Source organism: Corythoichthys intestinalis, chromosome 2 (assembly GCF_030265065.1).
Source record: "Corythoichthys intestinalis isolate RoL2023-P3 chromosome 2, ASM3026506v1, whole genome shotgun sequence".
Classification (NCBI taxonomy): Eukaryota; Metazoa; Chordata; class Actinopteri; order Syngnathiformes; family Syngnathidae; genus Corythoichthys; species Corythoichthys intestinalis.
The window spans coordinates 57636250-57649434 of record NC_080396.1 but is presented as its reverse complement, the minus strand read 5'-3'; the positions used below and the strand labels follow the sequence as shown (position 1 = coordinate 57649434).

At 40.6% G+C, this 13185-nt stretch overlaps 1 protein-coding gene across 1 annotated transcript in view; it reads left to right on the top strand.

The window, feature by feature from the left end:
- The first annotated feature begins 1481 nt into the window (after positions 1 to 1481).
- Positions 1482 to 13185, top strand: part of LOC130907858 (neuronal membrane glycoprotein M6-b-like) — a 44603-nt gene continuing 32899 nt past the window's right edge. Inside the window, exon 1 of the mRNA XM_057823352.1 lies at positions 1482 to 1650. Coding sequence (XP_057679335.1) covers positions 1581 to 1650 — 70 coding nt within the window. The 5' untranslated portion in view covers positions 1482 to 1580. The remainder of the gene's footprint in view (positions 1651 to 13185) is intronic.

Here is a 13185-nt window from a genome sequence, read left to right as displayed (position 1 = left end):
AAATGTCCAATCAATTTTAAATGAGAGGGCTGACAACAAATGATTCTCTTTCTGTGCCATTGACGCAAAGGCGGAGTTTGACTTTTGGGGTAGGGGGGCACAACATGTTATGACCCCAAAACGCAGTGTCAGCAATAAAATTAACTTACAAGAATATTTTTAATAATAAGTTGATAATGAGCATTTTTTGTTTTCCATCATTTTTTAGGGGAATTCTAAATCAGGCAGCTTATGACAGCTATAATTTTTGCCAAGATCATCATCCACTGAATATGGTACACCTGCCAGTGGTGTCTCTGTTGTACTATTAACGTCTTTCGTGGGGCAAATTGAAACTCCACTCACCCTTTTGGCAGTGCTCTCTGGCGTTTCATGGTCCACATTTTCAATCCTTGGATTTTGCTCTGTAGTTGAAAGCTTAGGTTTGAAAAAATCTTTTTTTTCGGACTATAAGTCGCACCAGCCATAAAATGCCCAACAAAGAGGAAAAAAAAAAAAAAAAGTCGCACCGGAGTATAAGTCGCATTTTTGGGGTAATTTTACTCGATAAAATCCAACAGGTCATCTTGAAAGGCAATTCAAAATAAAAATACAATAGAGAACAACATGCTGAATAGGTGTACAGTATGATAATGTTACATGATGCATGAACAACGAAATGGGAACGTGGCCGGTATGTTAACGTAACAGCTATAAAGAGTTATTCAGATAATTATAGCATAAAGAACATGCATCCTAACAAGTTTACCAAACCATTAGTGTCACACCGAAACACCAAAATAACATGTGAAATGATATAATAATGTGTTAATAATTTCTCACATAAGTCGCTCCAGAGTATAAATTGCACCCCCAGCCAAACTGTGAAAAAAAAAACCTGTGACTTATAGTCCGAAAAATACGGTATATCCATCTTGCCTCTTCGGTCCTCAGGTGGTTTTGGGTAAGCAAATCAAATGACCGTCTAAGGTGGTAGTCACATGATCTGTTTGAAATTTTTTTTGGACCCTTTATAAAAATATTTTTTTTGTTCATTTATTTATGTTGTTTGTTTTATTGCTTTACAACTTTGATAGACAATATTTTACCGGAAAACTCTTAATTTTAAAATCATACAGTATATATTAAATGCAGTGACACTTTTCGGCATGCCCCCCGTGCCCCCCTTAAAGTCCGCGTATGATTGACGGCGATAAATGTCCAATCCATTTGACCTGGGTGTTCCTAGAGCAAATGAATTGGACGTCTATCGCCGTCAATGGCTGCCAGGTAGTTAATGAAAGGATGAGAGGGGAGAAAAGAAAAGAATTTAGGGACCGCAATGTCGAGCCATCAATCCAACCTGACAAATTCATTTGACCATTTAGACCAGAGAGAGAGAGAGAGAGAGAGAGAGAGAGAGAGAGAGAGAGAGAGAGAGAGAGAGAGAGAGAGAGAGAGAGAGAGAGAGAGAGAGAGAGAGAGAGAGAGAGAGAGAGAGAGAGAGAAGCCCGCGAACATCAAGTCCCTACGACACGGTCCACCATCCTTATACCGTAAACCCCCAGTGCCACTATAAGACACCATAAAGCCCCATAATAATGGATGGAACAAAGCCGGCCATGGACTCCAATGCGGAGGAAACTCAAGACGAAGGACAGGAGAGCAAAGGTAGGCTCCATTTACTGCTTCCGTTTGCGCATATTGGAGATTGGTTAGCGCCAACCTGAGCCCCATTTAACCCACTTGCAATGGCTTCCCGCTCTAAACAATAGCGGCGCTATGTTTCTAATGGGTACCCACCCTATCGAAGCAATGCAAAAACGAGGTTTCTCCTTTTCGTACAGCTCTTGAGGTGATTTAATGGTTTATTTTAGTGTCTACGGAATTTGCTTCACACATTTACACTCGATTGATGGTAAAAGCGCTGCACCCATGCGCGTGCACGGCGGTTATTTTTTCCCCCATTAAGCAACAATTCTTAATGATCAATCAATCGCGGGTCTCAATAAGGTCCGTATTGTAATGAAAGTCTTGTTTTGAGGAAGTGTGTCCGGCTACATGCCTGCATGGAGGTTGCAGAATGAGCCGCGCTCTTGACGCAGAGGCTGGGTCCGAGGGCTCAGACTCAAGCGCATCACTCATCAGATTCCACATAAAAGCTTCCTAAAAAAGATGAAAATGCATCACACTGCGTTTTTGCACGGGATTGTGTGGTTATGTGAGAAAATTCATTTAAAGCATTAAATCATGTCAAACTGTTTCTACTTCTCCATCTTTGTCGTTGGCGAAGGTGTGTCACTTTGGATGCTGAACCCCACCCCCCCACCCCCTCCGGCTGCTACCCCCTCATGCTCATGTGCATGTCTGTGCAACAGTGGCAGGGTCTAGAATCATTGTTCATTTGGCGGTAGAGAGCACCCTGGATATTTTTGGGGTATATAGAAACTGTTGCAGCAACTAAACATTTAAGTATGTTTCCATACCATAATTTAGTTAAGGTACATATTTTCAGTGGAAAATTTTCATCGCACCACAACACACAAATGTCACGAAATTTAGAGACTGTGGTTGGAACCTTGATTTATAAGTTGTGACCAACCTATATTCGCTCAATTGGCCAATGTGTTTTCCTTAGTGAAATTAATTGAAATGTCCCTAATTCATTCTAGATACCTCGGGCTAAAAAAAACTAGGGGTACTAACAGAATGTAAATAAATTAACTGATTTTATGAAGTGTAATCACATTATGTATTTAATCAGTGTATTGGATATGTGCCTTTAAGGGGCACGTCCTGTCAGGTGACATCAGAAGCTCTTACTTCAGAGGTGGTTGGCATTTTCCATACAGATCAGTGTAAAGAGTCTTCTACATGCTCATTGTGAGTGTTTTCATTTTGTTTATGCGTCTAATACCCCTTTCCCACTGAAACTAGTGGGTCAACGCGCGTTTTTCCAAGCCGATGCATCCCACTAGCAATTGGCATTTGGCACCTTTCCCATTGACGAAAAAAAGCCGTGTCTTTTTTTTTTTTTCACCCATCTAACCCCCACCCCTCCTCAGCCGTGCGTAAGGTGCGTGACGTCACCACGCTAAGATGCGCTTCGACAAGTGCGACCGAATTCATTCAGTTCAAGGAAGTTAACAATGCAAAGCAACATGGAAGCCTCCTTTCCGTGCCGTTCCGGGCTAGAGCACATGGTTTTTGTTTTTTGTTATGACGCATCACATACTAGCCTACGTCACCACGTATACCCCTTTCCCACTGGCCAAAAAACCCGTGTCAACCCGCTAACAATCGGCTTTTGGTGGCAGTGGGAAAGGTGCAGTGACCCGCCTCGACCCGTGTCAATCAACCCGCCTAGCGACCCGCCTTAAAATCACCTCGGCTCTGATCGCCATGCAGTGTGAAAGCAAAACCCCGGGTCAACAGTCAACACCCTAATCTACGTGGTGACGTAGGCTAGTACGTGATGCGTCATAACAGAAAACAAAAACCATGTGCTCTAGCCCGGATCCACATACGGCGAACAGTCGGTGTAGCAGCGTTAGCAATAGCCATAACAGACGAAACAAAGGCTCTTCTCCTCCTCCTGTGACGTACACGACTCCTTTCAATTTCAAACCAAAATTTACGTCGCCTACGTTGCCTCAGCACAAGCACAGTGTTGATCCTTTGCTGCATTTCGACCATTTTGCGGGCAGTAAAACGCATGAAAACAGAGAACACAAACAGAAAGGAGGCTTGCATGTTGCTTTGCATTGTTAACTCCTTGAACTGAATGAATTCGGTCGCACTTGTCGAAGCGCATCTTAGCGTGGTGATGTCACGCACCTTATGCACGGCTGAGGAGGGGTGGGGGTTAGACGTGTGAAAAAAGAAAAAAAAAGACACGGCTTTTTTTCGTCAATGGGAAAGGTGCCAAATGCCAATTGCTAGTGGGATGCATCGGCTTGGAAAAACGCGCGTTGACCCACTAGTTTCAGTGGGAAAGGGGTAGTAGATTAGGGTGTTGACTGTTGACCCGGGGTTTTGCTTTCACACTGTATGGCGATCAGAGCCGAGGTGATTTTAACGCGGGTCGCTAGGCGGGTTGATTGACACGGGTCGAGGCGGGTCGCTGCACCTTTCCCACTGCCACCAAAAGCCGATTGTTAGCGGGTTGACACGGGTTTTTTGGCCAGTGGGAAAGGGGTATAACTGTACCTGAATTTATGTGGTTAATTTGTTCCTTCTTCAATAAATTCACATTTCACGCAATTCACATTTTAACGTCATTAGCTCATCTCATCCCCCCAAAGTATGCTCTGGTAACATGTTCTAGTAACATCTTTGAAAAAACTATATTGTATAAAAACTCAATAAACCATTACTGTGAGTCTCGGGAGTGACGTCAGGAGCTTGTGTTGGCTTGGTGACTGTGGCCAACCCAACTCAACCAGATTCTGTGTGGTGATTGTGGCTCTCCTTGCCCACATGTGAAGGCATTAGATTACCTCATTGCTCCACTTTTTAAAATTTTACTCCGATAGCAGTGTTTCTGAAGCAGTCGGTAACAAACTGCATCTCTTGAGTTGAGTGGCAACTAGGGCTGCCAACTCTCTGGAAAAAATATAAGGCACACCTTATTGGTAGAGCCGACCAGTCCGATAAACGTTACACTTTTTTTTTTTGTATGTGAAAAGTGTTTTTGTTATAACAATGATAATTTTACTCAAAACGGAATTAATTAGGTACATATTTGAGTGATATAAGCACATGAAAAACAATTTTATCAGCAATTTTAACACAAAAAATACTAGAATAAAATTAACATCTGTCATGCTTAATTTAAAACTGTATGATTTAACTCTTAAGGTCCTGAGCCCTTTTTTGTGTGTTTGAGGTATGAGTCGGTGTGTGTGTTTTTAAAACGTTCAAACATAAACTCTGAGGTAAACTTTTTTTTAACAACTTAGGTGTGTTCAAAGTCCCCTCAGCAATACCAGTTTTGCAAAAATCACTCCAAAAGTAATGTGAAAATGCAAACAAAATTGACAGAACACACAAGTATGATTCAAATAGTGAAAATAAAGTTCACAGAGAACAACAAGAAAACAAATGATGATTATTTGGAACATGCTTTTTACTCGTGCGTCACTCCAACCTCTTAACCCCCACACTCTTATGTTGTCTTCCTTTTTCGTCATGGCGAGCAACAGTACCTCCTCGACGAATGAGATGAGCGGGATTGTCATTGTTCTATCAGCTCATAGGTCAGAAAGCAGGAGGAGCAGGGAATATGTTCCTCTACATATTCTTGAAAAGCACCATACCAGTATTCGTTCGTTCTACAATTAAAACGCAAATTTTGATTTTCATGGAAATACGGGACAAAGCACGTCCCTTGTAAGCTTAAAATAGGACGTGTACTTTTGTTTCTGAATATGGGACGATTCTGTTTTTCAAGGGACGCTTGGCAACCCTAATGGCAACAAGTGGATGTGCAGGTTCAATGTACAAACTGCCTTTATTATTCTGTCTGTAACTATATATCCTCAGTTTTTATTCAGGAGGAATACTTTATTTGTAGAAAAGAAGCCATGATTTTCATAGAGCAATTGGGTGAATTCTCACAGTGATTGTTTCAGTATGCTCTTTTGTGCAGTTACCTTATTAAGCGACCATTGTAGTTTCTGGGCCAGCGTGACCAATCATACGTCACTGACTTCTATAATTTCGTGGGCCTGATACAAGAGCGAGGATTCTTAAGAGCATCTCTTCCCAGCTGTGATGAAATAAGTTTGAGATGCGCTGGGTGTCCCTCCACTCTGATGGTTAAAAAACATCATCCAAGGGTGCCACTTCACGCACTAGCCAGGGTCTCCTGGGCGCCAATCTTTCAACATCAGCTGGCCGAGCCTGTTTGTGGACTCCGGGGTGGCCAAGTTCAGAATGAGTAGTTAACCCTAGGAATCCTTTAATTGACATTTTATGCAAGATGCTCTTACCATCCGCGGCACCAGGTGTGATGTTGCACAACTGAATCTACCCACGCTGCTTCACTGAAATAGATTATAGGCTGGCCTATTTGTGTAATCATTTGTGAATTCGCCTTTTGACATCTGGAATGTGACCATAAGCTTATAGCATCCAATAAGGCGCTGAAGATTTACAGAGGGGGCCAAAAGACGTGAGCGCTCAAGTAAGAAGCTTTTGTTGCCGGTCGCCAGCTGCTTTGGCTCCAAAACATGGTATAAACTGCATAGCGTGATGTTCAGGTACGATGAAAAGAAAACAAAGACAGTTGCCGATGCACTTTCAGCAAATGATCCAGAAAGTTAAACAGAAAATGAAATTAGTCATAAGGAATATAAAGATGTTCACACAGAACGAACCAATGCGCCAGATAGTCAACCAAATCTGAATTGTGAACTCTTGACACCATTCACTGGGCCACGCCCCATAAAGGCACACATCCAACATATGCAAAATGCAGCATACAGTATACAGTAATTGCTGTTATTTCTGTAAAATGTTCTCTATTACAAATTTGGAAACACAACTACAAAACACATGCAAACATTGGTTTCGGTTTATCAAATCTTTTGGTTTAGTTGCATCCTACAATAATGCTATTTGTAGATCCTCTTAGGATAGTCCCCCATGCTTTTGATGTCGCTTTCTCTCTCTGAGGTTCCGTTTGATTGCATTCTGTTTGATAAGTGAAAGCAAAAACCTCCTTGGAGCACCGGTCAAGCTGCACTTTCCTAGCACATATGCAAAGCGCCGCTTCCTCGCTGCCCTCACTTTCGACACTCAGATCAGAACTTAGAGTGAGATTACGTCATTGTCTGGAGGGCATCAAAGTGCTATGCTAAAGACTATGTTCAGGGGTGCACATAATTTTTTCCCAGGTTCTCAGAGGAGGACCTGGAGATGTGACTTGGTCCTCATTGAGCTTGAGAGCCGACCCGCCTGATGCGATAAATTTATGACAAGCTTTACTTAGAGCCAATTAACTTTAATTAATTATATTAACAATTAATGCTTGATTAACATCAACTGGCACAACAAAATTGCCATTACTTTGAAGTGAAATGTAAAGAAATAAAAGGCACCAATTCAAAATAAAGGGCATTATGCGGCTCCCAGATTAACTCCAAGCCTTTTTTAAAAGTGGGATGTCCTCATAAGACCTCATTGAACGTGCATGTTTAGCTTTGTAAAATGCGAGCAAAAACACGTTTGTCAGTGCATGTCGCTGTTCATTACCTTTATTCCACCCTATTCCGCCACTTGTCCATAGGGCGAGTGGGGTCCTGTCTGACATCGATAGTTTGCTTAATTGCCACATGCTCTGTTTTTTTCGTACTTTTCAAAGTTTGGATGGCTGAAATTCTTTGACCCTACATAAAATGCGCTGCTCTTATCGGCGACATTGGGATTCTCACGGCACATTTTGTACCGCATTTCCGTGCGAGCATCATTTGCTTCTAGCCATGGTACCTCCTGTAGCCACTTTTCAGCAAAAGTCCTTTTTTTTCGGTAGCTCCAGTGACGTCTCTGTCGTCTGTCTGTCTTTTGACGGGGGAGGGGGAACACGGAAGTAATTACTCAGTGTGGCCTGCCTCTTCGACATTTTGAGAAGTTATTTTCTCGTGTCCGCCACAAATACAGTGGTCAGCCATCGGTACGCAAAAGCGTATGGAAGCCGTTGAGGGCCAGCGCGTTTGTCTCCGTCCAGTACGCATGCGCGCATGCGGACCACTTATGTGCACCCCTGACTATGTTCTTTTTTAACACAACAGTTCTTCTGTGAAGAAAATGATCAGCAATCAGGGTAAAACACAAAACACTGTGACTACAACTATGATATTAAGTATGTGATGGCCCTACAGTCATTCCTGTTTTTTAAAAAAAAAAATTTAACCCCCCCCCAAAAAAAAAAATATATATATATATATATATATTTTGGGTGTGTTCAATGTATTTATTCAGATTTAACAGCATTGGAAAGAGATACATATAAGACATGTTTTTCCCTTTTTTCCCCCCAACGGATAATTTAAAAATATGTTTGCATATGTAAATTTTTGTAAATTGTTTTTAAGCACTGCAAATTTAATCATTATAATATAAATGATCTATATGTAAATAAAAACAATTTTGATTTGTACATGTATACTTGCATATATTTCAACAGTTTTAAATAAAATACTAGTACTACTACTACTACTAACTACTAAAACACTTTTTTTTTAATTGAAAAAAATACGCGATGGACTGAGAGCGTGAAGTTTGAAGTAGCGAGGGATCACTGTATTTGAAGAAAGGTCGGGAAATAAAAAGGTCATCCTTAGTTTGATAGTAATCTGTCAGGTGCTGGTGCTGACATTTGGTTTGTGTTGCTGATAAACATTGAATTCTTGTCATCCTTCACAGATCGTTGCTGCTCCTGGAAAGCATAAATGCATGTAAATGACTGGAATATTTATTCTATGCACGTTATTTCTATGTAATAGTAAAAACTACAAATATTTCATTACTGCAATAAATTATTCAACAATTTTCAGCAATCGGTACTTCATCAGAATATTTATTTATCTGACTTTATGGAACGGAAATTACTGTGAATTTCTACTGCTTCGTTTGCCAAAATACCTTCTTGAATAACAATACAACATAAAAAGGTTGATTAGAATAGAATAGAATAGAATAGAATAGAATAGACATTCTACAGTTGTACAATGAAATTGTAGAGAATCTCCCTTTACAGGATAAGTTAAAATCTCAAAAGTGACTTGCAAGTATAAAAGTATAGAATCTAAATATATGTAAAAGCCGCAGTTGAGATTTTGATTGATGGGTTGAGTAAGAGCTTCAGGAATCATGAGGCAGATAAAGCAAGAACAGCAGATACTAGTACATGAAGGAAATTCAGGTATCATTAAAAACAATGGCCATCCATATCTTTCTTAGAAGGTCTTTTATAAGAGAACTGTTTAAAGTTATCGAACAATAATCGGTGATGAGCACGTTTCTTCTTGTATGAGCTTTCAAGCATTCAAAAATTGTCAAAACAATGTTTTTTCTGGGGGAAACTTGACACCACTCCAATACAGCGGGAATTCTTTTGCCACCTCTGTTTGATAGTAGATACATGACGGATTGAAAAGTTATTTGTGATATGCGACCTGCGATTGGTTAGCGAGCAGTCCTGAGTGATCTAAACCCTCAAAGTAAGCTGAGGTAGGCTCAGGCTCAACTTTGACCCTAATGAGGTCATGCGCTGACTGAATAGCACAAATCACTTAGGATGGAGTCAATATAGCTGCACAACTGCCCCATCTGGAGGTGATGTGAGACAACAATGACACCCAAATTAATCTCACATAGGTAGGAACACTTGGGTCACGTGATTTACCAATTGCCATAAAGGTGCTCAATAACTTAATTTCAATGCTGCTTCTTCTGTTAAAAGTCACAAAGCGTGGAGAGTCCATGTTTTTTCGGGGGATCATTTCAAATAAAACCAAAAAGAGTTGATGAACATACATGACGGGTACAGATGTCACTAGAGGCGTGCGAAATTTCCGATTCTGAAATTATTCGTGATTCGGCCATGGAAGATTCGAGAACGATTCACAAAAATCCAAATTCCAATTATTGAATTATACCAGGTAAAGCAGACTTAAAACGCAGTCAGCGCAGTCTTGAGGAACGGACCGAGAGTAAATATCATGTTCAACTCATGCCGCTAGGAAAAAAAAAACAATAATACCTGACTGCGGCCGACAGCTGCTTCAAACAACGCCCAGTTGCTAGTTGCTACAAACATACGGCCACATACGGCTATAGTAGATATCACATATATGCAGGGGTGAGGTGGGCCAGAACGGTCAGGAACGCAGTTCTGGTATAAGATTCAGGGCCAGAACGGAGTTCCGGTAGAAGATTCAGGGCCGCAATGCTGTTCCGGTATAAGATTCAGGGCCGGAATGCTGTTCAGGTACATGGTGCTTTGACTCCAAAAATATGACGGCAACTGTCAAAACGCTATGTAAAAAAAAAAAAAAAAAATGCTAAGCTGCCACACATGCATTTCAGCTCCAAGAAGAAAACAATCTACCAACATCAAATTTACATACCCAAGTGTTAACAACACGCATAATAAAGTGCTTGTGTAGCGTAATCCGTTTCCACCGATATTCTTTATTGATTTTATTCCACGGACGGCATGGAGGTTTCCCCAGCTGCTGCAGTTATCTGAGTCTGACGATGATGAGTCACGTCAATGTGCGAATGCACGCCACAAAGCAATACGCCTGGACTCATTTATCCGTTCAATTGGCTGACATACTAACATGTGATCAGCAGAGATGGCTAGCTCTGATTGTTTCAAATGTGCATGTTTTCTGGAACAGCAAAAAAAAAAAAAAAAAAAAAAGCTTGTTGAATTGATGTGACAAAAAAAGGGCAATGCAACATATAATGGATCAAATCTTTAAGAGCAACAAAAGAGTTGAGGAGGCTTATTTATCATATTTAGTTTTATTTGCTCTGATGGGGAGGTACACAACATCTTAGCTGTCAATGTGCATTTTGGACTTATATTTGTTCATTCATGTAAGGCTACTTATTCATTTCCTTATTATTTAAAAAAGTCTATGTTGCGCGATCTTCAAAATATATTCAATTTCACTCTGCATAATATAAGTCATTTGTAATTATTTTTCTGAATGTATGTTACTTATATCTTTATTATTAAAAAAAGAAAAGTAAATGTTAACATTAACTTCAATTTGAATAAATATCCTATGTTCTTAAGTAGTTAAAATTGAGATTTGGCATCTAGTATGTGAGGAAATGAAGGAAAATAAAAATCTGGAGCTGGAGGTTGGGGTTATTGCTGTTTTTGTTAACTTTTCTTTTGCAAATTATTGAAAAAAAAATGTTGAATGAAAATAAGTTTTTGTATGTGTTACAGAAATAACTGTGCCAAACAGTTTTCTTTGCATTTCAGTAGTTTAAGAGGTTTGACCCCCCCCCCCCCCCCCCAAAAAAAGACATAAAAAATTAATAATAAATAAATAAAATTTCTGGCTCCGTGGCGACCTTTACGTCGGTGAGTTCCGGAAAGAAATTCTAGCCACTTTCACCCCTGCATATATGTAGTACTAGATGCAAAATGACAGACGACTGCGCCGGTGGAACATGTAAAAAGAACTAGATGCAAAATGACAGACTTGCCGTTTAGTAGTTGCTGCGTTGATAACAGCCGCCATCTTAAAGCAGTAGACTTCTCTAGAAGGCTCTGTTGTAGCGAACCTGATTAACTTTTTATCTAAAATACTCCTAAATCGGCAAAATCTTAACTTGAATCCATCTTTAAATGATGAAATAGTTTTAAAACTTTGACATGTCGAAAGTAGACGGAAGGGAAATTATGGAATAACGGGAGAATTTTAACAACTTTAACGGTTGATTCACATCATTAAATTGAATGAAGTTTAAAGCTGCTGATACAGAATGGGACTTCAGTATTTTATTTACTGTTTTAAACTGTTAACATGATACTGAAATATTAGTTTGGTTTAGCCTGAGAGGAATTTTGAACAATTTTGATACTAATGTACAAAACATTAAAAGCGCAGGGGGTGGGGGTGGTAACATCAATAATCGATTTATAATCGAATCGGAGCCTCTGAATCGTAATCGAATCGTTAGGTGCCAAAAGATTCCCACCTCTAGATGTCACTATTCTGAGTACTTTCACGCCTAACGGATTCCCTGAGGACCCTTTCCTCTGTTGTTGGCAAATTAAGGATGAGTATTTTCTTTATTTTAATGGAAAAGTAACATGTCAGCACAGGCGCACAGTAAATTGTCGGACTTCATTGGTTTCCAAGGTGACTGATTTGTTAAAATGTACTGTAAATAGCCTGACTGAGACAGAGACGTAAAGATAAGTAATGATTTCCTTTGAACAAAGACAAGTGATTTCCTTTGTTGAGGCCACATTCTTCTGGACAATGAAATCAGATAGATGGCATGCATCCAAAGTTTTCACAGTGTAATTAAAAATGTAGACGGCACTATGAACCATCGTCTTATCCTTTCAGCGCTCATCTCTATCCAGCGCACATCCTCTTACAACCTTCACCTACTGTATCCTCCCTTTAAGCCTGGAGCTACGTGTGAGGTCACTGAAGCACGTGAAAGCCGTCACACAAGGAGGCAGAGGGTTGTGTATCCCTCATTTTAAGTCATATGCCCAAAGCGTGCTGTCAGCTTCCATCTGGATACGTGTGTGTATGTGCGTGTGTGTATGTGTTATGCTTTCATTTGTTTACGTGCCAATGACCAGGGGTAGTTGAAAAGGGGAAAAGCTCTATTTTTACATGCGTACAGTGTGTGGCACAGCATTGTGTTCACATTTACCCCACTCATCTGCCATCCGTGCCATGTGACCACATTAAATGAACACGCTTGCTCAGGACACAACCTTTGGAGTCTGCCTTCACATTTGCACAGAATAGACAGCAGCAAAGTTACGCATTATTTGGTCCCAGTCTGCAGTGAGATATGAATAGCAGTGTGACAGGTTGGCACAGCATGCCTTGTTCTCGAGTGACGTCAGCCTCCTCTGGCCTTCCTTCATCACTCACTGATTCTGAATCCCCTCCTCGGTGGAGGCCGATAGCGATTACCGTTGGTCATCAATTACGTAGCCACTTCCACGGAAATTAATATCTTACACAATATTCTAAGAAAATGCTGGAAAGTAAATTTTCCTAATCGCATCACAAGGTGGTCATTGACTTCTTCAAAATTTGAGAGCGTGCAACATCGGCCAATTTGATTGCGTAATTGCTGAGCACTCGCACGGTTGGCACAGCACAACTTGTGGCCAGAGGGGCCATTTTGAATTTTGGTGAAGGAAGACTGAAGCTAATATCATCCACTCTACTTGAGTCTAACCTAAGGCATGAAAGCTGAATAAGAGACAAATAGATAAGAGTGCTAAAGTCACATGTTTTCACGCAGTGCTGCACCGAATGCTTGCTTCTTGAATGTACCCGGTACTGGTACACATCATCTAGAGAAGACCCCTAAATGTGGGCGAGTCCTTTCAAATCTGGCCCTGCGATAGCTGACTATTACTAACAGAATGGGAAACACCTGGCCCTTAACATTAACCAACACTCACTCATTGACTGC